At 37.0% G+C, this 21,314-nt stretch overlaps 9 protein-coding genes across 12 annotated transcripts; 3 read left to right on the forward strand and 6 right to left on the reverse strand.

Moving 5' to 3' along the window:
- Positions 1-422: 422 nt before the first annotated feature.
- LOC117792844 (sodium-independent sulfate anion transporter) lies at positions 423-5,048 on the forward strand. Of its 2 annotated transcripts, none has more exons than XM_034633137.1 (6): positions 423-591; positions 1,583-1,747; positions 2,791-3,044; positions 3,115-3,886; positions 3,955-4,257; positions 4,490-5,048. In XM_034633137.1, the coding sequence occupies exons 2-6, from the start codon at positions 1,603-1,605 to the stop codon at positions 4,981-4,983; spliced, it is 1,968 nt and encodes a 655-aa protein (XP_034489028.1). In that variant the 5' UTR covers positions 423-591; positions 1,583-1,602; the 3' UTR covers positions 4,984-5,048. The 2 variants fall into 2 exon arrangements, with proteins under 2 accessions (XP_034489028.1, XP_034489029.1); XM_034633138.1 differs by having other exon boundaries at positions 462-510; positions 1,570-1,747.
- Positions 5,049-5,299: 251 nt separating this feature from the next.
- On the forward strand, positions 5,300-6,039 carry LOC117792852 (60S ribosome subunit biogenesis protein NIP7 homolog). Its single transcript, XM_034633150.1, has 2 exons — positions 5,300-5,427; positions 5,485-6,039. The coding sequence occupies exons 1-2, from the start codon at positions 5,372-5,374 to the stop codon at positions 5,969-5,971; spliced, it is 543 nt and encodes a 180-aa protein (XP_034489041.1). The 5' UTR covers positions 5,300-5,371; the 3' UTR covers positions 5,972-6,039.
- A 583-nt stretch (positions 6,040-6,622) lies between these two features.
- Positions 6,623-9,856, forward strand: LOC117792843 (nicastrin). Of its 2 annotated transcripts, XR_004618199.1 has the most exons (8): positions 6,623-6,759; positions 6,880-6,975; positions 7,042-7,743; positions 7,803-8,619; positions 8,686-8,897; positions 8,962-9,172; positions 9,351-9,453; positions 9,515-9,633. XR_004618199.1 is itself a non-coding variant. In XM_034633136.1 (7 exons), exons 1-7 carry the CDS (start codon positions 6,699-6,701, stop codon positions 9,537-9,539), a joined length of 2,124 nt encoding a protein of 707 aa, XP_034489027.1. In that variant the 3' UTR covers positions 9,540-9,856. The 2 variants fall into 2 exon arrangements, 1 of the variants encoding a protein (XP_034489027.1); XM_034633136.1 differs by lacking the exon at positions 9,351-9,453 and having other exon boundaries at positions 6,699-6,759; positions 9,515-9,856.
- A 196-nt stretch (positions 9,857-10,052) lies between these two features.
- On the reverse strand, positions 10,053-11,559 carry LOC117792845 (histone deacetylase 11). Its single transcript, XM_034633140.1, has 2 exons — positions 11,073-11,559; positions 10,053-11,011 (listed from the first exon to the last, which is right to left on the reverse strand). The coding sequence occupies exons 1-2, from the start codon at positions 11,199-11,201 to the stop codon at positions 10,163-10,165; spliced, it is 978 nt and encodes a 325-aa protein (XP_034489031.1). The 5' UTR covers positions 11,202-11,559; the 3' UTR covers positions 10,053-10,162.
- Positions 11,560-11,564: 5 nt separating this feature from the next.
- Positions 11,565-12,921, reverse strand: LOC117792849 (putative carbonic anhydrase 3). Of its 2 annotated transcripts, none has more exons than XM_034633145.1 (5): positions 12,746-12,921; positions 12,341-12,688; positions 12,128-12,281; positions 11,985-12,064; positions 11,565-11,926 (listed from the first exon to the last, which is right to left on the reverse strand). In XM_034633145.1, the coding sequence occupies exons 1-5, from the start codon at positions 12,863-12,865 to the stop codon at positions 11,807-11,809; spliced, it is 822 nt and encodes a 273-aa protein (XP_034489036.1). In that variant the 5' UTR covers positions 12,866-12,921; the 3' UTR covers positions 11,565-11,806. The 2 variants fall into 2 exon arrangements, with proteins under 2 accessions (XP_034489036.1, XP_034489035.1); XM_034633144.1 differs by having other exon boundaries at positions 12,335-12,688.
- A 58-nt stretch (positions 12,922-12,979) lies between these two features.
- Positions 12,980-14,326, reverse strand: LOC117792846 (carbonic anhydrase 2-like). The gene is made up of 5 exons (XM_034633141.1): positions 14,218-14,326; positions 14,000-14,151; positions 13,772-13,862; positions 13,297-13,716; positions 12,980-13,234 (listed from the first exon to the last, which is right to left on the reverse strand). Exons 1-5 carry the CDS (start codon positions 14,306-14,308, stop codon positions 13,029-13,031), a joined length of 960 nt encoding a protein of 319 aa, XP_034489032.1. The 5' UTR covers positions 14,309-14,326; the 3' UTR covers positions 12,980-13,028.
- A 685-nt stretch (positions 14,327-15,011) lies between these two features.
- On the reverse strand, positions 15,012-17,098 carry LOC117792850 (carbonic anhydrase 6-like). The gene is made up of 5 exons (XM_034633146.1): positions 16,948-17,098; positions 16,184-16,308; positions 16,046-16,136; positions 15,581-15,994; positions 15,012-15,511 (listed from the first exon to the last, which is right to left on the reverse strand). The coding sequence occupies exons 3-5, from the start codon at positions 16,131-16,133 to the stop codon at positions 15,306-15,308; spliced, it is 708 nt and encodes a 235-aa protein (XP_034489037.1). The 5' UTR covers positions 16,134-16,136; positions 16,184-16,308; positions 16,948-17,098; the 3' UTR covers positions 15,012-15,305.
- Positions 17,099-17,844: 746 nt separating this feature from the next.
- LOC117792848 (carbonic anhydrase 2-like) lies at positions 17,845-19,208 on the reverse strand. Its single transcript, XM_034633143.1, has 5 exons — positions 19,080-19,208; positions 18,794-18,906; positions 18,648-18,738; positions 18,190-18,588; positions 17,845-18,117 (listed from the first exon to the last, which is right to left on the reverse strand). Exons 1-5 carry the CDS (start codon positions 19,105-19,107, stop codon positions 17,900-17,902), a joined length of 849 nt encoding a protein of 282 aa, XP_034489034.1. The 5' UTR covers positions 19,108-19,208; the 3' UTR covers positions 17,845-17,899.
- A 33-nt stretch (positions 19,209-19,241) lies between these two features.
- On the reverse strand, positions 19,242-20,877 carry LOC117792847 (carbonic anhydrase 2-like). Its single transcript, XM_034633142.1, has 5 exons — positions 20,733-20,877; positions 20,513-20,664; positions 20,366-20,456; positions 19,889-20,308; positions 19,242-19,830 (listed from the first exon to the last, which is right to left on the reverse strand). Exons 1-5 carry the CDS (start codon positions 20,821-20,823, stop codon positions 19,637-19,639), a joined length of 948 nt encoding a protein of 315 aa, XP_034489033.1. The 5' UTR covers positions 20,824-20,877; the 3' UTR covers positions 19,242-19,636.
- Between the last annotated feature and the right edge of the window lie 437 nt (positions 20,878-21,314).

A 21,314-nucleotide genomic window follows, 5' to 3' on the forward strand; every position in this document is an offset into this window, starting at 1 on the left:
TTTGGACGCTTAAAATATATTAATAGACTTAAAATGCTATGCTTTCAAAAATTTGATATTTATTTTACAATGTTAATCCCAATGTTAGCATGTATGTATCTATAAATTACTTAATATCAACGTAACAAGTTGTTGAACTTTATTTATGTTCTAAAACCATCAGCAGTTTTAGTTGCGTGCTCTTGTGTTTACAAATGTGTGTATGCGAGTGCACATTTTTAATGCCAACAACTTTCGCGCGCTGTCCCTCACTCTCTTACCTTTGAGCGAGTGAGAGCGCATTACTCACATTTCCCCGAGCCCAAAGCTCACACCCAACACTGACGCCGGCTCACAATAAAAGCTCTAATCAGAAGCTTCACACGCTACAAACAAACGTCGTTTACAATAAATGTACGCTGAAATTCGAGAAATTCGTTGCCTTAAAACAATTTTGTATTTAGTTTTGTTCGCAGATTTCACAGTGTTATGTTGCAGTTACAGCAACTCTCGGAAGTACAATAAGAAACTGTAAACTGATGGATTATTATTCGCACAGCAGTTAAAGTTTTGTGAAACTAACTAATATTATGTGTATTAGTGTAAACCAGTGTCAATTACAAAAATTCATTTAATATACAAAATGCCAAAATGAACCAACAAAGCAATATTAAAACAATATAACGTTCCGCTTTGGATAATAATAAAACGAACTGATACGAAAAGAAACTAAAATAGACAATTTGAATAGTCTTATTTATTTGCAATTCAGCTGAAAGTCAGTTTAAATAGGCGAAATATTTGTTGGCCATATACAAAGCAAACAAAAAGGCTTGGCTACGAGTATGCTCCATCGACCATGAGATCATTTGGAGAGAAGAGTGCTGAGGGCCGCCAAAATAGCAATCAATTCGATAATAAACAGTAATCAAATTAAATAGTACAATCACAATTATTTCACGCTCATTCTATTTATTATGACACGGTTATTGAGCGTGTCTTTATTTGAATTTTATTTTGATTTTATTTATTCACAAAATGTGTTGCGCATACAATCAAATATAAATATTACTGATCAGGACTAAAGATTGCTGTATACGGATACTTAATTAATCAATTCCCATTCCCATTTGTAAATAAGATACCTGTTTATTTATTAACATATAGTATTTATAGTACTATTTTTTGAAACCTACCCAAAACCAATGTTGTCTCATCTAATTACATTTAGATTAATGTTTTAATGTTTTCCTATTTGATTCAAACAGGTTTATTGTTGTATAGTTTTTAAAGATGCATTAAATGAAGTACTCTGTATAAAACGAGAATCCGAGTATTGTCAGCACTTGAGAGTGCTCAATTGGATTAGTATATAGTGGACGGAAATAAACCAACATAAATATAATCATTACCTTACTGTTATGGGCGTGCATTATTATAAATTCAAAACATGTTTATGTCCGTTGTAAATAAAAAAGAGTTCTAAAATATTATAAGAAAATTCGACAGGAATGTTAAATAATTTAACAAGTTCTTTAAAAAGGTGAAATCAACTAAAATAGTTTAAAAACGATTTCGATAGAATTTTAGAACCTGTTTCTAGATAAAATATAAAAACTTGAAATGAAATCCAATCCTGCATCAAATCATGTGTATATCAATGATGCACTTAAGTGCTCTACAATAAGCATAAATTTAAATATACCGGAACAAAATTACAGTGACTACAGCATAGAAGGTGGCTCTCAGGGATCCAAGGAGTTTATATGTAAGTCAAATAAAAATATTTAATTTATTATTAGGAAATTACACACTGTACACGCTTGAATAATTCAAAAGCGGTTTTATGATCATTTTATAACAATGTTTCGCAATGTGCAACCTAGAAATAATCACACTTTTGAGGGAACGAGAAATGTGCTCGCTTCAAAATAGAGAATGGCCCAGATGTTCTCAGCTGATAAATCGGTAGACCTTGACAATGAAATTTCTGTGTGAAAGTAAAAATATAGTAAATAGCAGAGTGTGTGAGACTTCAAAATACTCTGTTAACGGCTCTAAATTATTAGAATAATACAATCTACGACAGAAAGATTACGAAAAGGGTTATGATTCGATATGCATGTTACATTGTTGCCACTAAGTTATCATACTCTTTGTATTAAGCTTAAAGGGTATACGGAAGAACAATAGAAATCTTAAAAAAATGAAAATGGGCCCAGTAAATTGGCGCGTGTTTAGTACGTGATAATATAAAGTATTGTCAAAAGTTAGTCAACGAGTTGCAGCGTTAACAATAACAACATTTACCTTTATCGTTATGGTATGCAATTTAACTTTAATTTTTTGCTTGCAATTGCAAAAATTTCGTGACGTTCTATACAGCGTTTCGTCCGATCATACTTGGGCTTGTAATAATAAATTTATTGACACAAAAGAAAACCTGTGTGACGCTCATCTGTCTGACTGATAGAAGAGATAGGACCCCTTTCCCTAAGTGTATATTTGTTATTGTCTTATTCATCCAGATCCAATTCAGATTAAATTTTGTTTCTAAATACAAGCGATCGAAAAATAGATAAATATTGTTTTGTATTTGTAAAAATCGAGTTCTTTTCAATATATTTTTAACAAATTCAATGCAAATTTTTCTTAAGGTACAAAGTTTCTTTAAGTTGCGTTACAATTAAGCTTTCAAGTTAAAAATAACTTCTTTCTCTAATATTATTATTAAAACATTAGGCGATTTTTGGTATTTACTAAATGGGAACAGTCGGGATATACATATATATTTTTACGATGATCTTTCAGTAACGGAAGATGGCAAAAAAGTAAATCCAGAGCCGTCAAGGAGCATCACCGAGTATACGGGGAGATGCTTAAAAAATTGTCAAAAACGAATATTTAATAGGAAAACGCTCCACAAGAGACTCCCGATTCTGGACTGGCTGCCGGGCTATAAAAGCGAGGATGCAATTTGCGACCTTGTGGCCGGCATCAGTGTCGGACTCACTGTCATTCCCCAAGCACTGGCGTACGCGGGCATTGCCGGTCTTCCGGTGGCGGTAAGCGATTCATCTTCAATCCATCTCCAATTGATACGATGTATACATAGTTAATTTTATTTTATTTCAGTATGGATTATATTCGTCGTTTGTAGGCTGTTTTGTGTATATCTTTCTGGGCTGTTGCAAGGATGTGCCATTGGGTCCTTCAGCAATTGTTGCCTTGATGACATATCAGGTTGCAAAAGGTTCCTGGCAGAAATCCGCACTACTCAGTCTTCTGTGCGGCATGGTGGAGTTACTGATGGGTGTCTTTGGATTGGGTTTCCTAATTGACTTTGTTTCTGGACCTGTTGCCTCGGGTTTTACTTCGGCCGTCTCTCTGATTATTCTCACCTCGCAAATTCAGAGTGTCTTGGGCATAACGGCCAATGGCAACACATTTGTGGAAATCTGGAGACAGGTTTTCGCCAACGTACAACAAGCTCGTGCCGCGGACACTGTCCTCGGAATAACCTGCATTGTGGTGTTGTTGATAATGCGTACTTTATCCTCCTGTCGCATTGGACCGGAACAAGATGAACAGCGTTCAGGACTTCAGCGTGTTGTGAATAAAGTGATTTGGATCATTGGCACTGCTCGTAATGCCATTCTGGTCATTGTCTGCTGCATTATGGGATACCTGCTGCACAGTGAGGAGCACGTTACACCCTTTCGAATCGTGGGAAGTATTCCCTCTGGTCTGCCCAGCGTCAAGTGGCCACCAACATCGCTAAGCGCCAACGAAACCATTGATGGCACCTCAGAGTCTTTCCTGGATATGGTACATAGCATGGGCTCTGGATTGATAGTGATACCTCTGATCTCGCTCATGGAGAGTATTGCAATAGCCAAAGCTTTCGGTGAGTGATAACTCAAACACAGTTGCTAATAACTTAAACATGGTATTTAAATTGTATTCATAATTTAGCCTACGGCAAGCCAATTGATGCATCACAAGAGTTAATTGCCATTGGCACGGCCAATATACTAAATTCCTTTGTACAAGGATTTCCGGGAACCGGAGCATTGAGCCGTGGTGCTGTCAACAACGCCAGCGGCGTGAGGACACCACTGAGCAATATATATTCTGGATCATTAGTCATTATAGCTCTACTTTACTTAACCCCTTACTTTTACTTTATACCCAAGCCTACACTGGCCGCTATTATAATAGCTGCTGTGGTTTTCATGGTCGAAATCAAAGTCATCAAGCCCATGTGGCGAGCTAAAAGTAAGTAATATCGAGTTTAAAATTGAAATGTAAGACATATATCGAGTTTTCCCAAATCCTTTTTTTTTTTTAATAGTGTCAAGTGCAAACTTTTTTAAATTTGATAAAATTTACATTCCGCAAGGAAATCGTTTAAGATTTGACAAAAATATAAAGTTTGAAACTGTATCTGTTTGAGAAATATCCTATTTCTTATATTATATTAATACCTTTGTTTATTTACAATAACTAGAAAGCGATTTAGTGCCTGGCCTTGGAACCTTCATCGCTTGCCTGGTCTTACCGCTGGAATGCGGAATTTTAGTTGGCATCGGCATTAATGTCGTATTTATATTGTACAATGCTGCTCGTCCTAAGCTCAGTATGGAGTTACTTTTAACCGAATCGGGCATTGAATACCTGATGATTACGCCCGACCGCTGTTTGATATTTCCATCTGTCGAATATGTACGGAATTTGGTCAACAAGCACTCCCAGCGTCAGAATGTGCCCGTCGTCGTGGATGCCTCGCATATCTATGGAGCTGACTTTACCACGGCTACTGTTATAGATTCGCTTATTAACGACTTCAAAGAACGACAACAGCTCCTATTCTTCTACAATCTAAAACCCAGTATTTGCGCTCTTTTTAAGCAAGTATCGGCGGCCCAATTTGTGGTGTACTATCAGGAACAACAGCTAGAGAATCTATTAAAAGAACATCAGTATCACAATAAACCCACTTAACTATTTACGTTTTAATGTCAATTTAGTCTAACTGTTATTTTTAATAAATATTTATTCATTATATCTTTGCATTATTGAAATAAGGAATTAATCGTTAATAAAATTCTTTACAATATAAGGAGTTTGGACCAGTTTTTAAAATTATAAAACTAACGTGCACTCTGTTAAAGGCTGACAGGTATAGCACGCAGCTGAACAGCTCTTTTGCGATTGGATCTAAAAATGGGAGTAAACCTAATTCCGGGAAGTAAAACTGCCACACCGCTTATTGGATCCAAGGTTGCCACACCGTTTTTCGACTGTCTTCACCGCTTTGGTATTTTTTGGTGCTATTTTCTAAAAACACATTGTTTCAGATTGTGCCGCGTTTCGGACAAATAAAAATAAAATGAAACGATTAACAGACGAGCGTACCAAAATTCTCTTCGAGAAGCTAGCTAAATAGTAAGTAGCCTGTGGTTAGATAAACTATTTGCGATAAAACATGGCATTTTCTTTCAGCATCGGCACCAATGTACAGCAGCTAATTGATCGTCCAGATGGAACTTACTGCTTCCGTGAGCATCGGGATCGTGTTTATTATGTCTCTGAGCGTATATTGAAGCTAAGCGAGTGCTTCGGTTACAAACAGCTAGTCTGCGTAGGTACTTGCTTTGGCAAGTTCTCAAAGACCAACAAGTTAAAGTTCCACATTACGGCTCTTTACTATCTGGCACCGTATGCACAGTACAAGGTGTGGGTGAAGCCTTCCTTTGAGCAGCAGTATCTGTATGGCAACCATATACCAAAATCTGGCCTAGGCCGCATCACCGAGAACGCTGGACAATATCAGGGAGTCGTTGTCTACTCCATGAATGACTTGGCTCTGGGCTTTGGAGTGCTTGCACGCTCCACCACCGAATGCAAAACTGCGGATCCATTGACCACCGTTTGTTTCCATCAATCTGACATTGGAGAGTATATACGCGCTGAGGATTCACTCTTTTAGTTGTAATTCAAATGCCTTTTTTAAATGTTAACCTTCTAGTAAAGTTTTACATACATATTTTGTAGCCATAAGTAAATAATAATTAAGCTCCGCAAGAATGAGACAAATTAATTTTATTCATTAATATTAATCAAATTTTGCGTTATGAAAAGTCACTTGAATCACTTAATAGATGACAAGGAACACAGTTTTATGGTACAAAAGTTCATGATCTTTAAATCCAATTTTGCATTTTTGAATTAAAAACAATGTTGATATTTGTAAAAATATCAATATTAAAAATATTTCGATATAAAAAAAATATTTATATTTGATATTTTTTACAAAAAAATATCGATATAAATATCTGGGCGGAACCTAAAATATGCCGTGTTTTCACTTAAAATAAGTTGTCTTTCCACTAAATTTCATATTTTATTACACGGTTTGCGCTTGGATGCAGTGTTATCCATTTTGACAAAGTATAATATTGCTATGTTTAAAAAAAAAAATTGGTGAATACGACAAAGGCAACGGCTAAAAGTCTCGCTAAATAATATCAAATAATTATATCGATATTGATATTATCGCCAGAAAAAAATATCGCTTAAAAATATATCATCACCAAAAAGTATCTATCGATGTATCGATGATATTTCGACATCCCTAACGCAAATAGTTTATTTTTGCAATAACGCCAAGAAAATAGGCACAAACAAAGACATTGAAGGTAAAAAGGGTAACTCCAATGGCACAGAAGGTGAAAGCGGCTGCAATATGGCTGCTGTTGTTGCTTCATGGCGTTGTTGGTAAGGATAAACGGCAGACTTGTACATTTAAATATACATGTATAAACTTCTTTGAACCGCCTACACAATAGAACAATTGTATTGCTGACTCATCTAACCGCTTTAAATTGTCCTTTGCAGTTCTTGGAGAACGTACGCGCGATCAAATGTACCAGCCCATCATGGGCGCCAGTTGTTTCCGGCGCTTGAATGGCACACATCAGACTGGATGCTCGTGTAAGTAGGTGGAGGAGAAGGAGATTGAAAGACACTACAATAACAATGCTGGAATTTATCCCACAGCAACGCATTCGGGCTCTGTCGGTGTACTACACTTAATAAATGTTGAAGCCGACTTGGAATTTTTGCTCACCAGTCCACCATCGCCACCATATGCACCACTCATTCCACCACATTTGTTCACCAGGAACAATATAATGCGCCTGAAAGAGGCTGGGCCAAAGATAATTTCCGTTGTGCTGCTGATAAATAAGCCGGAGAAAATGAAACAATTTTCTCATGAGCTCAACTGTCCGAATCAGTACAGCGGACTGGGCAATAGTAGTGGGACTGCGACCTGTGATGCGAGTAACGTTGCCTCCACATGGAATCCTTGGGGCACGGGTCTCTTGCATGAGGATTTCCCTTTTCCCATTTATTACATAGCCGATCTGGACGAAATTAATAAATTGGAGAATTGCTTTGAAAAGTTCAATAACTTTGACTACGAATCACATGCAATGCGCAGCTTATGTGCTGTGGAAGTGAAGTCCTTCATGTCGGCAGCTGTTAACTCTGAGGTGTGCATGCGTCGGACAAATTTCATCAACAATCTTGGCGGCACCAAGTACTGTGATCCCTTGCAGGGACGCAATGTCTATGCCACATTATATCCGCGCAATTCGCCTGAAAACACCGATGATGGTAAACGAATTGTCAATCCAATCGAGAAATATATAATTGTATCATGTCGTTTGGATACCACAAGCATGTTCGATGGTGTGGGTAAGTGTAGTATAGCATTAATCTCAATTTCAATCGTTTAATCACTTTCATTCTCTTAGGTTTGGGTGCAATGGATTCGCTCATGGGCCTGGCCACTATGACGATGGTGGCGCAAATGCTGCGGATCTTGTTGCCTGCACAGAACTTGTTGCCTGATCCGCACCGGAATGTGCTATTTGTGGCATTTAATGGCGAATCATATGATTATATTGGCTCCCAGCGATTCGTCTATGACTTGGAGAATCTGGATTTTCCCACCCGTTCTACGCGATCCAGTCCAATCTCTTTTGAAAATATTGAACTAATGCTAGATATTGGAACACTAGACGACATAGCCAACATTAAGCTGCACACACTCCACAAATCTTCATCGTTGGCCCAGCAATTGCTACAGCAGCTTAACCGCTATGCAAAGTCATCGCGGTACAATTTTAAAGTGAACTTCGAATCTAGTGTCGGATATCATATGCCACCAACATCAGGGCAATCGTTTTTGCGTCGTGATTCCAATTTCCCAGCGTTCATTTTGAATGCGGTACCTGGCAACAGATACTATCACTCCATTTATGATGATCCCGATAATGTGGCCTTTGTATATGCCAATACCAGTCAAGATTACACAACGTTGACCGATGTAAGCGACTTCAAGGACTTTGACACCAATTCTCTGCAAATGAAAGTACGGAATGTGTCCTCAATAGTGGCCATGACGCTTTATGAGACCTTAACTGGTAAAGAGTATCAAGAGAGCAAAGTGGCCAATCCCTTCTTGGCAGATGAGTTTTTCTACTGCTTTCTTCAATCGTCCGACTGTCCACTGTTTAAAGCTTCTTCGCATCCGGATAGTCCAAGTGGTCTACCACTTCCGCCCATGCGGTGAGTATAACTGCTTAATACATATGTCTAATACATTGCTAAAAATTGATTTTCCCATTTGGACAGCTACATAAGTGTATTGGGAGGCTCGCAAGAATCATCAGGTTGGACATATCGCCTGCTTGGCTTTTTGCTTTCGCAACCACAACCACAAGTGCCAATGGAAAATTGCACCCAACTGCCAATGTCATATTTTGCGGGCTTTAATGGCACTGGAGAGTGTCGTCTCACAACCCAGAACTACACAAGTGCTTTGAGTCCCGCATTCCTTATGGATGGTGAGTGCCGATATTCTATTGTCTGTGTTCTATCTGTTACTAAATGCTGGCTTTCGAATTTTAGATTACGATTGGAGCTCAAGGCAGTACTCAACATGGACTGAATCAACTTGGTCGCAGTTTAGCGCACGCATCTTCTTACGACCGTCAAATATGCATGAAATAACCACTTTAAGCATTGGCGTTGTGGTGTTTATCATATCCTTCTGTCTTATATACATTATCACCTCACGCTGGGAGGTACTTCTTGATGATGTCCCAGCTAGTAATGCGGCGTAAGTTTCTAGCAGTAGTTTAAGCTGTTGTCATCCTTCAATATTGTCATTCTTCATACTCAAGTGGGCTAACATGCTTTCATCTATTACTCGAACATTCTTATGATATCTCAACAAATTGTTTGATTTAACCTTTTAAATTTACTGTTGATTTCAATTTATTTTATATTATTTTTAGCTTATTTAATTGATGATTTAAAGATAAGCTGGCCCTGCAGCACAAACAACAGTAGCGCATCCATCCTATAGCTCTCAGCTGTGCATGCAAAACATATTTCAAAGTACTTAGTTATTCATATAAAATATCCCAATTTATTTTAATATTGGAATTTAAAATTCTAGATTTCCGCAGCCAACGGCCTGCTAGTAACAGAAAAATCGGAAGGATATACACAAGAATTAACAGAACACTAAAAAAAAAACGGGAATTGACATTTAAATGTTAGTAAATACCCAAAACACAGAAAGACCTCTAACAAGAAGACAGAAAAATTATATTCTAACTTACTCAGCTTAAGTTTTAGGAAATAAAAATCTATTTATATGTATTTTTGTATTTTAAACACGTATATTATACATAATTGTATCATAATTAGCAATTTCTTCCAACGTTACTTAAAGAAAGTTTGCTTTTAGTTGTAAATTAAGCACACAGAAATAAGTATACTAAAAGTAAATGAACAATAAACTGATATAATAATCTATAAGAAAGACATGAAATTAAAATCTATGATAATCAAATTTTTACAAATAATGTAAATTTTATAACTTTGATCTTGCTTAATTATAAAGATCCCAAAATATAAAGAGATAAAATTTATATAAACTTTGCACCACGTTCACATTGTGGTATAACAATCTTAAATCCTACATTTTGTCAACAAGTGTTTCACAGCTTTCAGTTTCTTCTTAGTAATTGTTCTAATAATGTCCATCTTATCCAGAACCTTACCCAAATCACATTCATGACTGCATATTATGTATGCTACATTAATTTAAAGACAGCCATCCCTGCCTTTGGAGATTCACAATTGAATCTGCTATTACACGTTTTGAGGACTTCATGTAGCCACCGCTAAGTAGCATGACCACAGGAATTCCCAGTGCACGAAAAGTACTAAACACCAAGCGATCGCGTTCAATTACGCCCTCCTCAGTGATAGCCAAGTTTCCCAAAGGATCGCCTCTGAGGACATCGGTGCCAGCGTTATAGATGACCACATCTGGCTTAAATTCGGCTAGTGACTGCATTAGACAACGATTTAGTTGCCTTAAATAATAGCCATCTTCCGTAAAATGTTTCAGCTCCACACCGCAACGAATACTAGACTTTGCTTCGTGATCCTTTGGGTATATGTACGCATTGTACATATCCAGTATGTATACAGTGTCAACATTTTGAAAATCACGCTCATGACCATTTCCTTGATGTGCATCCAGATCGATAATCATTGCTCGCTGGACTCTAGACGCCTCCAGTTCAAACAAACGCACAATCAGCAATGTAATATCTGCATAGGGACAGAAGCCACCGCCCTTGTAAGAGCAACAATGATGGAATCCGCCACCCAAATTGATTGCCCAACCGTATTCCAAAGCCAATTTACCAGCTAATATTGATCCAGCTGCTTGGAATCGCATTGGACGCAAATATCCACTTTGGACAGTAAAGTTGGGCATAAAGATTAATGGTGGCACCTCCGCAATGCAAGCGACATTAAAGCTCCATTTCAGGGATTTCAAATACTTGGGAGTGTGCACTTTTAATAATTGTTCCTTGGTAATCTCCACAGGGTTGTAGAAATCACCGCTCTCCAGTGACAACTCAGTGCATAATAGCTGAAAGAAAATAGCAGGAATAATCACTACAACTAAATAAAGGAAATTAATGTGTATTCACCTGTTGTACATGTTTCCCTTTGGCAGCATCAAAGGGATGCAACTTTTCAAGACCGGCAAAGTGAACGGAATACTTTTTGGAATAGACTATTGGCAGTTTATTTTGAGTCTTTAGATCTTCGCATTGCATTTTAGACTCGCCACTTTTGTTTCTTTTTGTTTAGTTAAATAAAATTGATTATAGAAATCAATACAGCTAAATTCGTCGAGTTAAATTCGAGAACTGTGCTGTATTTTAATTTTAATGTATTTAATTCATGTACATATACTGTGTAATTATAATATCTTCCGTTAAATTTAGTATATGTGCACTGTGTTGAGCCAATCGTTAATTGCTTTACAATATTAATCAAATGGCCAATTTTATATAATCTTATTAACGAGTCAAAAATGGTTTTAACGTCAATTTTATGATTTAATAAATATATCTATTACTGTTTGGATTAAAGCCGTATTTTCCCCTTGGCCGAGTCGACAAAATTACAATAACAAATATAGTATAATAGCAGTGCTGCCAACTTGTTTTAATAGTCTTGGCGAAACATTAAAGGGCTGTCAAGTTTGGTTCGCAAATTGAAGAACATTTTTAAATTTTACTCAAATTCCTACGTGGATCAAACAGAGAAAGTAAAAAAAGAGTGTAATATCAAAATTAACAAAAAATATAAAAAGTTAAAAAAAACAACAATAAAATTGTTGTTGTTAAAATGCCAAAGTTGCCGTTAGCTACTGAACTCAAAAATTTGCAGTTTCGTTTCGATAATACACAGTACGCTGGTGGAGACTTTGTATTTCACGATAATTGTTAAGTAATGGAAGTCCACGATCGTCCTTCAGTAACCAAAAGTTTTTTAGCTATGTATAATATTATTTCTTAATAAATAATTATTTGAAAACAAGTTTTTGGCCTTACACTTTTTTCTGATACATCAACGGGGTTAGGGAACACAAACCAATTTACCGTTTCAGTGCAGGGGGGTGTGGTAAGGGAACCTACAAAGTATGTTTAAATATATTTACTATTTCTGGATTGTTAAGCTTGAAACCCAAGCTGACCTCTGTAGGCAAAGAACTCTTTCCTTTCCATTCCATTTAATATATCTCTCAAACAAAAAGGTCCTTCGTATGTCGAAGTTGTATTATAATCCCTGACGCGATTTAGCTCAACAAACAGTTTGTCTAGAATCCCCGGTGTTTCATTCGGGCACTCCTAAATAAAAGTGGTATACCATTATGCATTTGTGTTAGGGATGATTGACTTACTGGTACAGATCTCAACATTATTGCCAATGCAACAAATCCATCTGGAGAGCTTATGGCATTGTTTTGCAAAGCGTATGCATAGTTCTGATGCAGGATGTGAAGTTCGGCATCATATCGGGAAGAGTTTATCATATGTTCGGAGCCCTTGCTTTTTGGCGATCCCCAATGGAAATGAAGCTGTACGGCCTTGTAAATGCAATCCAGTTTACATCCACAAACAGACGGATGATTGCCATCGTCTACGGGTGGTATGACCATTGTGACAGTGTGTCCATTATTGGTTAGTTTTAATGGCCCGCTCAATGTTTTGTTGTAGTTGATGAACTTTAGTCTTGGCGCCACTGACCAAACAGCCTAGTTAAAATTAATGTACTCGTATTCTGTACGGTTTCATCAATTAGGGTCACTTACTTTCTCCTTTTCCAGTGAAATGGGTGACTGCTCTGTACCAACCTTCACATTCCAATCTTTTCCTTGCTTATCGTAATTAAAATGAGAAGACTTTGAAAATGTTCTAACCACGTGATGCATTTTGTAGATAATTCACTTTTAATTTTGACTTTAATTTGTAATATCCAAAAAAATATGATATCTATGTTTTTAAATTGCAAATGTCATGATTATTATTCTTATAATTATTATTATTTTTTGATTTTTGTATACATTCTCGAGATTTGATTGTCTTGGAAGTCTTCTAAAATAGAATGGTCTGTCGACGTTGCCTAAAATAGACAGGTCGGTTGTTTAAATCCTGAAGCTCGCGATAATTGTTGATCAGTTCACGTCTCCGTGAGTCTCGCAAATTCCACAGCTTACTAATCTGGCCTTGTGGGAAGGACGCAACATCCTTAAACACCGTCCAGGTGACCGATTCAGCGCAATTGGGTGTAGTCAATGAGCCTGAATCACATTTTTATAAATGTGTATTAATTTACAAAAATATTGTAATTTTATATACACACCGTTATAAGTGAAAAACTCTGCAGGCGAAATATTTCCAAGCAACTCCCTAACAGTTAGCTGACCAGTAATTGTCGCATTAGCTTCGTACGGGATAATTTCGGGCAATACATTAAATATCCTGTGGAGCCCAGACCGTTGCAACGGTGACCCACGAGATGCTCTCAGCATAGCTCCCAAAACGGCAAGTCCATCCCAGTACTCACTGGCTTCACCCACGGTCAAATTTGAATACTTGGTATTTTTGTGAACAATGTGAGTCTCTACATCATAACGCTCAAAGTCGATAGCATGCTCGGATCCCGCGGTATTGGGGGAACCCCAATGGAAGTGCACGCTTTGTGCTTCGAAGACACCCGGCAGCATTCCACCACTAATGGACGCGCGATTCCCACCACTGTTCGCCGGCAATACCATGTTCGCTGTGGTGAATTTGCCATTGAATCAGTAAAATCGAATACAGGTTTTAGCACTCACCTGTATGTCCGTTGTTTACCACTAATAACGGAGTCTGCAGTGATTTATCGTAGTTGTTGAAACGTATTTCGGGTATAGATTTTACGATTGCCTTTAGAGCGAAAAATATGAAAGAAATTAAGTTTTAAAAATTAAGGGTAACGTGAATACTCCAATGGAGTTAAAAATTGAGTTATTAAAGCCAGGAACTCGACGATTTATAGTGTTCTTACTTTTTTGTATACTTACATCTCTCTTGATTAAATCAATGGGCGATTGTTTTTTGCCCTCATTACATGTTCCAGGCCAGTCAGCACCTTGTTGGTCATAGTTATACTCTCCAGCTGCTTTATCCACTGCCACATCAGCCCTTATTTCACTGAGATACTCATCAGACAATTCTGCATAGATAAAATGAAAAATCAACTGACTAAAAGGAATTTAAGCCCTACAATTAAACAACTTACGAAGATCGGCCCGGGAAGAAATAAAACTAATGGCCGATAATAGTAGAAACTGCACCTCTAGTCCCACTCCGTGACGATTCAAAATTTTCATTTTTTCGGCTATAGTACTGTATGTCACGATTTAACGCTTGCACATAGACTGTCAGTATTTTTCGATTGGACAGACCAATTTATAGGTGCTCTGATTTCTCTCTGTATATGTATGAAAGATATTATACAATAAGATAAGAGTATTGGCCTAGTCGTAAAATTGTATAATATTGTAATTTGCATAAATTTGCAATTTGGTGTATCACTGGTACCCGATCCAGCTTAGTAAAGACATTAGCTTATTTGTACTTACATATTAAACGGTACTTAAAAAGTCGTTAAGGGCTGATTGAAATCCTCATTCCCCTCTTGAAGGAAAAGAACATATATATGTATTTTAAAGCCTGATACCACTGGGCCCAATACGCATATATATAATAACAATTTGTCAAAACAGACACAAGTCAAAACAAAGCAATCAGCTGTTTAAAGTGTCATCTAGCTACTCGTATGTACATACATGCAAACCTCAATAAAACCCTGCAAACAATAAGTATGTACTATAGTACATATCAACGAACAAAAGCTCAGAGGAATCAGGTTAATACATAGACAACCTTGGCAAACCCATTTCCCCCCAGATGTTCGCATTTTTCGACATTTTAAAGTAGTATGTCGATTTTCTCGTCGATTTTAAAATTGTGATGCGTAATATTTCAGCTTTTTTTTTACAATTCTAAAGGTGTATAGTTAAAGTCTTGTAATGAAAGTCAACGGAAAAAATTTTCAGTATATTGCAGACTAGACTAAATACAAATTCAGAGGTAGCACCTAAATATTTTAGACTAGGAAAACTTTAATTTCATTTTATAATCAAAATACGCTTAGACAATTCAAGGCATTAAATAGCTTAAATGTCAGAGAAGATTAATAAGGAAGAGTAAAAGATAAGTTGTAACGATTCGTGAATAACAAATTTCTTTGAAGTCTTTACCACTCAATCACACGGACTAAGGTCATCCGATAAAATGCGGTCCAAAATTTGAAAGCGTAAATCCTCATGGGCCCCTGTATACGGGTGCATGTTTGAAGTAAACATCTCTGTAGTTTATGTTCTGACTCTTGCGGTAGTTGTTGATCAATGGACGACCCCGTGAGTCCCGCAAACTCCAAAGTTTGCTCATCTCTTTTTGCGGGAAATGAACGACGTCTTTAAACACCGTCCAGGTGACTGATTCAGCACACATTGGAGTGGTCAACGAGCCTGCATTGAATACGTATTTATTTCTATTAATTGGAGCCATAATTCGTATTGTTAATTCGATATACGAACCTTTATATGTGTAAAAGTCTTTATTCTCAACCTGATCCAGAAACTGTTGCAAAGAAAATTCGCCCTTGATCGTTGCATTAGATTGATTTGGGATAATTTGAGGCAATACATCAAAAATCTTAAAGAGCGGGTTGTCTGTTCGTTTAGATACAGGAACTGCTTGAATCATGAGTGCCAGAACGGCAAGTCCATCTGGGAATTTACTGGCTTCGCCCACACTCAAATCGAAATACCGCACATTTTTGTGAACAATGTGAATTTCAGCATCATAGCGTTCATTATTGATGGTATGCTCCGAGCCCTTGCTATTGGGGGAACCCCAATGAAAGTGAATGCTTTTTGGTTCAAATTTTTCCCACATCAGTCCACCAGTGATTTGTGGGACAAGTGCAGAGCGCGGCAAATCGATGTTTACTGTGGTAAATATTGCATTTAAAAGGATAAAATACAAATTTCAGTGCTCACCTGTGTGACCGTTGTTTACCACCGTTAACGGCGACATCAGTTGGTTATCGTAAAATTCAAAGTGTAAGCTAGGTAGATGTTTCTCCATCACCTGTAGAGAAGAACATAAGATATTGATGTAGAGATTGTTGTACTTACATTTTTGTCATCTAAATCAATGGGCGATTGTTGTCTACCATCTCTACACTTTCCCGTCCAGTCATCACCCTGGTTGTCATAGTTATACTCTCCAGCTGCCGCGTCCACTGCTTTATCAGATAACTCTGTATAGTTTATAAAAAACTTGTCGGAAAGGCTATAGTCGAGATCCCGACTATAGGATTATTATATTTATATCAAAGTACTTTAAAGAATTTACTACCCAACAAAAACTACTGCATACTTTTAGGTGATTGTATTGAAATAATAACTTTATTATTAACTTTGGTTAGCTAATACTCCCGTTCTACTTGTTCGATTTTGCTGCGGTTAAGTGAGATTATAGATAATATTAATAGATAACGTTATTCACCATAAAAACTGTATTATCTTAAAAACTGTGGGTGTGGTGGTTTTTCGCGATTTTCGCGGGCGGAGGAGGGTGTGTTTTAAATTTGAAACAAACTTGATCTGCGTGGGGTATATAGAAATCTGTGTGTCAAATTTGGTTGCTCTACCTTTTATAGTCTCTGAGATCCTTTTGTTCATACAGACAGACAGACGGACAGACGGACATGGCTATATCGACTCGGCTATTGATACTGATTAAGATTATATATACTTTATAGGTTCGGAGATGCCTCCTTCTCATTGTTACATATGCACATTCCAACGAGCACAATATACCCTTTTACTTATTTTTTAAGTAACGGGTATAATTACACTCGAAAAGGAGTTGATGTCATGAAACTCAAGAAACTTACAAACATCGGCCAGTGAACAGGCAAAAATAATAGCCAATAGAAAGGAAAACTGGATCTGTAGTCCGAATCCACCGCGAATTAAAAGATTCATTTTTGTTCTCCACTTTAAGTACAAACTGTTACAATTTCCCCAAATAACGTTTGAAAGAAGACTGCATCTTTATTTCCAACGAGCTGAACATTTTATAGGTGCACGCCAGCTTCTCTTTATAATATATATGAAAATAAGATCACTTTAGGTCACTTTGCATTGTAATTACAACGCGTTTCACAGTTTGAATTGGGTTGACATCGCTCGCCAAAGCAGCTCAATAATAGACGCATACGATCTACATACATATATATGAAGATGCACGAATTCATTGATCCATTCGTGTTTCTGATTCAAAAAAAACAAATAGGTTGTAAATACTACTTCTCCGTTTCAGTTAACTTTATTTGAATAGCTTTTTAATGAATTCCCTTCAACTGAATTGTAATTTGTTATGGTTAATTGTTGTGGTTCATTTTATTTAACTCGTGAGCATTAGATAAATTTGGTTGAATTGAAGTTTAGAAAAGAAGTTAAAAACCAGTCGCAAAGGCTATAGGCGAGACCCCGACTATAGAAACACGCGTTGCATACTTTTAGGTTCTATTTGATCGATAGTGTTGCGATTAAGTAGAAGGATAGTTAATAACAATATATCTTAAAAATTGTGGGAGTGGTGTCTTCCTCTTTGAGATCTAGTTGATCATACTTGCTATATTGGTTCGAAGGTTGATGATGTCCTCTTCTTCCGGATACATATATTTCAAAGACTACAATATAGCATTTTATTTATTTTTTTTTGGAGGGTTAAACTTTTCAAATTGACAAAATTATCAATAATGAATAATTGATAAATAAAAAGATAAGAGTTGGAGCGTCTATAAATTTTGTTGTATAATTTATAAAACTTATCGCACCATTTTACCACCAATCTAAAAGTTTTTTGAGCACATCACAAGATCTGTAATAAACTTTTCGCCTGTGAATATCCTGAAGTTCACGGTAGTTATTTATTAGGGGTTGTCCGTGTGAGTTGGTCAGGCTCCAAAAATTCGCAATCAGACTTAGTCGAATGGAAACGACTTCTTTAAACACCGTCCAGGTGACTAGTTCTGTGCAGTCAGGTGTGGTCAATGAGCCTGCAGTGCATTTTTATGCATGTATGTATGTCAAATAATGAAATAATTAAATTGATCAATTGAAATACCAACCCTTATATGTGTAAAATTTTCCAGTATCAATATTGCCCAGCAACTGTTTCATAGTTAGCCGTCCATAAATCGTCGTATTGGATTTATATGGGATAATTTGTGGCAATGCTTCAAATACCTTGTTGAGTTCAGACTCTTCCTCGCGAAGCACACTTTTAATCATGACTGCCAGAACGGCAATACCATTCGGAAGTTGGCTGGCTTCGCCTACACTCTTGTCCCAATATCGGGAGTTCTTATGAATAATGTGAATTTCGGCATCATAGCGTTCATTATTGATGGCATGCTCGGATCCCTTGCTAATAAGGGAACCCCAATGAAAGTGCACACTTTGAGGAACGAATTTCCCTCGCAACATTCCACCTTTAATATGGCCGACAGGTGGGAGTTCCATATGCGCTGTGGTGAGTTTTAAGTTAATGCAGCGAGATCTCATTTATTTAAATTTCGCCACGCACCTGTGTGACCGTTGTTGACCAACAGTAATGGTGTTCTCAGTGCTAAATCATATTTTTCGAATTCTATGCGGGGTAGATGTTTCATGGTGGCCTGTAAAAATCCACAAGATTGTGAATCATAAAATTGAAGTTTTTTTCTTACTCACATGTTTCTGTGTTAAATCTATAGGCGATTGATTTCTGCCATAGCGGCATGTTCCCGTCCAGTCAGCACCTTGTTGATCATAGTTATACTCACTTCTAATGACACTAAAAATGTCTAAATAATAAAAAAAAGTTGAGTCGAAAAATACTCATTTTCGTGTAGATTTGGTCTTTCCTATATGCAATTTAAACTAAATATTTTCTTTATTTTTTACAACTTTTAAACATAATATACTCAAAAGTCACGGTTATAAATTTGTGGCTATGCCTAAAAATTAAAATATTTACTTAGAAGTATAGTGCAGTACAATATCATCTTGTTGTTGTTAGCTAAAAAACCGATTCTAAACTGAAGTGAATTGCAACAGCCATTAATAACTCACAATTAAAACGTTTACATGCATGATAAATAGGTAATTTTACAGTTATAATTTTCAACCATTGCATTTATTTTTTTATATTTTATTACACCAATATCTCGACTATTTCTTTGAAGTTATTTGCGGACAGTTGACTCATGTAGATTACTCGATTTGACGTTGTCTGAATGTGCTTTTTACCGGTATCGGAAGCTAATTAAATTAAGGTAAATATACGATTATCTTGCAGAATCGTATTACTAGTTTTTATTTTACATACATATTATGCTAAATACGGGTAAAATTTTATTGATTGAATCAGTTCACAAAGATCTTAAAAGTTCTGTTCATATGATACGTAATATAATTATGTGTGTTGTACGATTATGTTTGCTTGTTTTATATTACGGCTTGGTACTGGGAAACTTGTATTCGAGTAATCTCGACTGATTATAATTTGAATAATTATTGAAACATGTTTGATTATTAACCACGTAGGGGTCTATAATAGACTGGCCTGTCACGTGTGTCCTGAAGCTCGCGATAGTTGTTAATCAGTTGACGTCTTCGTGAATCTCGCAAATTCCAAAATTTACTGATCTGACGCAGTGAGTAGTCAACTGGTCTGTCAAACACCGTCCAGGTGACTGCCTCAGCGCAATTAGGTGTGGTCAATGAGCCTATATTAAATGTAAATGTATTTATATTAATTTACACCAAATAGTTTTAAATACACACCGTTATATGTGAAAAACTGTGCAGTCACAACATTGCCCGTCAACTGCCTCATAGTTATCTGACCAGTAATTGTCGCATTCGATTGATATCGAATGATTCTTGGGAGTGCATTAAATACCCTGTCAAGGCCACTCTGCTGTGTCGGTGGTCTATTCACAGCATTAAGCATAATTCCCAGGACTGCAAGTCCATCCGCGTACTCACTGGCTTCACCCACGGTCATATCTGAATAGCGGGTATTTTTGTGAACAATGTGAATCTCTACATCGTAACGCTCAAAATTGATAGCATGCTCGGAACCCTTGCTATTGGGGGAGCCCCAATGAAAGTGCATGCTTTGTACATCGAAGGTACCTGGCAACATTCCACCACTAATGGACGCGCGTTGCCCATTTCTGCCGGCTGGCAACACCATGTTTGCTGTGGTGAAATTGTTATTTAGGCACTGAAACAATAGGCAAGAACTTTACTCCTCACCTGTGTGACCGTTGTTTACCAGCAATAGCGGAGTTTGCAGTGGTTGTTCGTAGTTTGAGAAACGTATGCGGGGTATGGAGCCCTCAATGGCCTTTAGAAAAGTATGTAAGAAATTCTTGCATAATCTTGTAGATTTATTGTACTTACTTCATCGGTTATTAAATCAATGGGCGATTGATTCTGACCATTACGGCATGTTCCTGTCCAGTCGGCACCTTGTTGGTCATAGTTATACTCTCCAGCTGCCTGCTCCTCTGCCTCATCAGCCCTTATGTTCTTGAGATACTCATTAGAAAGTTCTAAATAATTTAAAAAAAGTAGTATAAAATAAAACTCGAAATTGAAAGCATAAAATTTAAAGACTTACGAATATCATCCTGTGAACAGGCAAGACTAATGACCGATAACAGGAAGAACTGGATTGGTAGTCCGAATCCACGTCGGTTAAAAAGACACATTTTTGATTGCCCAGCTCCAGTGCCAATAATTCCTTTAAGTCACGATATGCACTGAATAACGCTTGCAAAAAGACTGCAAGAATTATGCGTTCTTGCGGAACCTTTTATAGGAGCATCGTCTTCTCCTCTCCAGCTTCTTTATATACATAGTATATGTAGATAAAATCACTTCAGTTCATTTGGAGCCGCCTAGTCGTAGATTTGCATAGTAATTGCAACGCGTTTCACAGGTTGAATTAGTTGACTACCGGTCCTCAAACCAGCTCAATAATGGACCCTGGCGCATCCGATGCACATAAACGCACACATCTGCATACACATAGAAATTTCTAACTAAGTTGATCGCTGCTGCAGAGAATTTAATTTAAGAACAGTAGCAGAATTTTGCCAATGTTCGCTTAGAATATTAACATTTGCATCTTTAAAGGATGTCTCTGGTCAGTTATTGTTAAACACTAACCTTTTCTTTGGTGTTATACTAATGTTTGACT

This window comes from Drosophila innubila, assembly GCF_004354385.1.
Source record: "Drosophila innubila isolate TH190305 chromosome 3R unlocalized genomic scaffold, UK_Dinn_1.0 2_E_3R, whole genome shotgun sequence".
NCBI classification, from domain to species: domain Eukaryota; kingdom Metazoa; phylum Arthropoda; class Insecta; order Diptera; family Drosophilidae; genus Drosophila; species Drosophila innubila.

What these genes read in the sequence shown, in the direction of transcription:
- LOC117792844 (XM_034633137.1), top strand. Translation starts at nt 1,603, where the DNA reads ATGAAATCCAATCCTGCATCAAATCATGTGTATATCAATGATGCACTT. An exon ending in GGGATCCAAGGAGTTTATAT is followed by an intron (nt 1,748 to 2,790) that starts GTAAGTCAAATA and finishes ATGATCTTTCAG; the next exon opens with TAACGGAAGATGGCAAAAAA. An exon ending in TGCAATAGCCAAAGCTTTCG is followed by an intron (nt 3,887 to 3,954) that starts GTGAGTGATAAC and finishes TTCATAATTTAG; the next exon opens with CCTACGGCAAGCCAATTGAT.
- LOC117792852 (XM_034633150.1), top strand. Translation starts at nt 5,372, where the DNA reads ATGAAACGATTAACAGACGAGCGTACCAAAATTCTCTTCGAGAAGCTA. An exon ending in TTCGAGAAGCTAGCTAAATA is followed by an intron (nt 5,428 to 5,484) that starts GTAAGTAGCCTG and finishes ATTTTCTTTCAG; the next exon opens with CATCGGCACCAATGTACAGC.
- LOC117792843 (XM_034633136.1), top strand. Translation starts at nt 6,699, where the DNA reads ATGGCACAGAAGGTGAAAGCGGCTGCAATATGGCTGCTGTTGTTGCTT. An exon ending in AAGCATGTTCGATGGTGTGG is followed by an intron (nt 7,744 to 7,802) that starts GTAAGTGTAGTA and finishes TCATTCTCTTAG; the next exon opens with GTTTGGGTGCAATGGATTCG. An exon ending in CTACCACTTCCGCCCATGCG is followed by an intron (nt 8,620 to 8,685) that starts GTGAGTATAACT and finishes CCATTTGGACAG; the next exon opens with CTACATAAGTGTATTGGGAG.
- LOC117792845 (XM_034633140.1), bottom strand. Translation starts at nt 11,201, where the DNA reads ATGCAATGCGAAGATCTAAAGACTCAAAATAAACTGCCAATAGTCTAT. An exon ending in AAGGGAAACATGTACAACAG is followed by an intron (nt 11,012 to 11,072) that starts GTGAATACACAT and finishes ATTTTCTTTCAG; the next exon opens with CTATTATGCACTGAGTTGTC.
- LOC117792849 (XM_034633144.1), bottom strand. Translation starts at nt 12,865, where the DNA reads ATGCATCACGTGGTTAGAACATTTTCAAAGTCTTCTCATTTTAATTAC. An exon ending in AGAGTTCTTTGCCTACAGAG is followed by an intron (nt 12,065 to 12,127) that starts GTCAGCTTGGGT and finishes CATACTTTGTAG; the next exon opens with GTTCCCTTACCACACCCCCC. An exon ending in TTGATGTATCAGAAAAAAGT is followed by an intron (nt 11,927 to 11,984) that starts GTAAGGCCAAAA and finishes TATTATACATAG; the next exon opens with CTAAAAAACTTTTGGTTACT.
- LOC117792846 (XM_034633141.1), bottom strand. Translation starts at nt 14,308, where the DNA reads ATGAAAATTTTGAATCGTCACGGAGTGGGACTAGAGGTGCAGTTTCTA. An exon ending in GGTAAACAACGGACATACAG is followed by an intron (nt 13,717 to 13,771) that starts GTGAGTGCTAAA and finishes AATTCACCACAG; the next exon opens with CGAACATGGTATTGCCGGCG. An exon ending in AGAGTTTTTCACTTATAACG is followed by an intron (nt 13,235 to 13,296) that starts GTGTGTATATAA and finishes AATGTGATTCAG; the next exon opens with GCTCATTGACTACACCCAAT.
- LOC117792850 (XM_034633146.1), bottom strand. Translation starts at nt 16,133, where the DNA reads ATGGAGAAACATCTACCTAGCTTACACTTTGAATTTTACGATAACCAA. An exon ending in GGTAAACAACGGTCACACAG is followed by an intron (nt 15,995 to 16,045) that starts GTGAGCACTGAA and finishes TATTTACCACAG; the next exon opens with TAAACATCGATTTGCCGCGC. An exon ending in AGACTTTTACACATATAAAG is followed by an intron (nt 15,512 to 15,580) that starts GTTCGTATATCG and finishes TATTCAATGCAG; the next exon opens with GCTCGTTGACCACTCCAATG.
- LOC117792848 (XM_034633143.1), bottom strand. Translation starts at nt 19,107, where the DNA reads ATGATATTGTACTGCACTATACTTCTAA. An exon ending in GTACTGCACTATACTTCTAA is followed by an intron (nt 18,907 to 19,079) that starts GTAAATATTTTA and finishes TTTATTATTTAG; the next exon opens with ACATTTTTAGTGTCATTAGA. An exon ending in TAGATTTAACACAGAAACAT is followed by an intron (nt 18,739 to 18,793) that starts GTGAGTAAGAAA and finishes GGATTTTTACAG; the next exon opens with GCCACCATGAAACATCTACC.
- LOC117792847 (XM_034633142.1), bottom strand. Translation starts at nt 20,823, where the DNA reads ATGTGTCTTTTTAACCGACGTGGATTCGGACTACCAATCCAGTTCTTC. An exon ending in CTGTTCACAGGATGATATTC is followed by an intron (nt 20,665 to 20,732) that starts GTAAGTCTTTAA and finishes TAAATTATTTAG; the next exon opens with AACTTTCTAATGAGTATCTC. An exon ending in GGTAAACAACGGTCACACAG is followed by an intron (nt 20,309 to 20,365) that starts GTGAGGAGTAAA and finishes ATTTCACCACAG; the next exon opens with CAAACATGGTGTTGCCAGCC.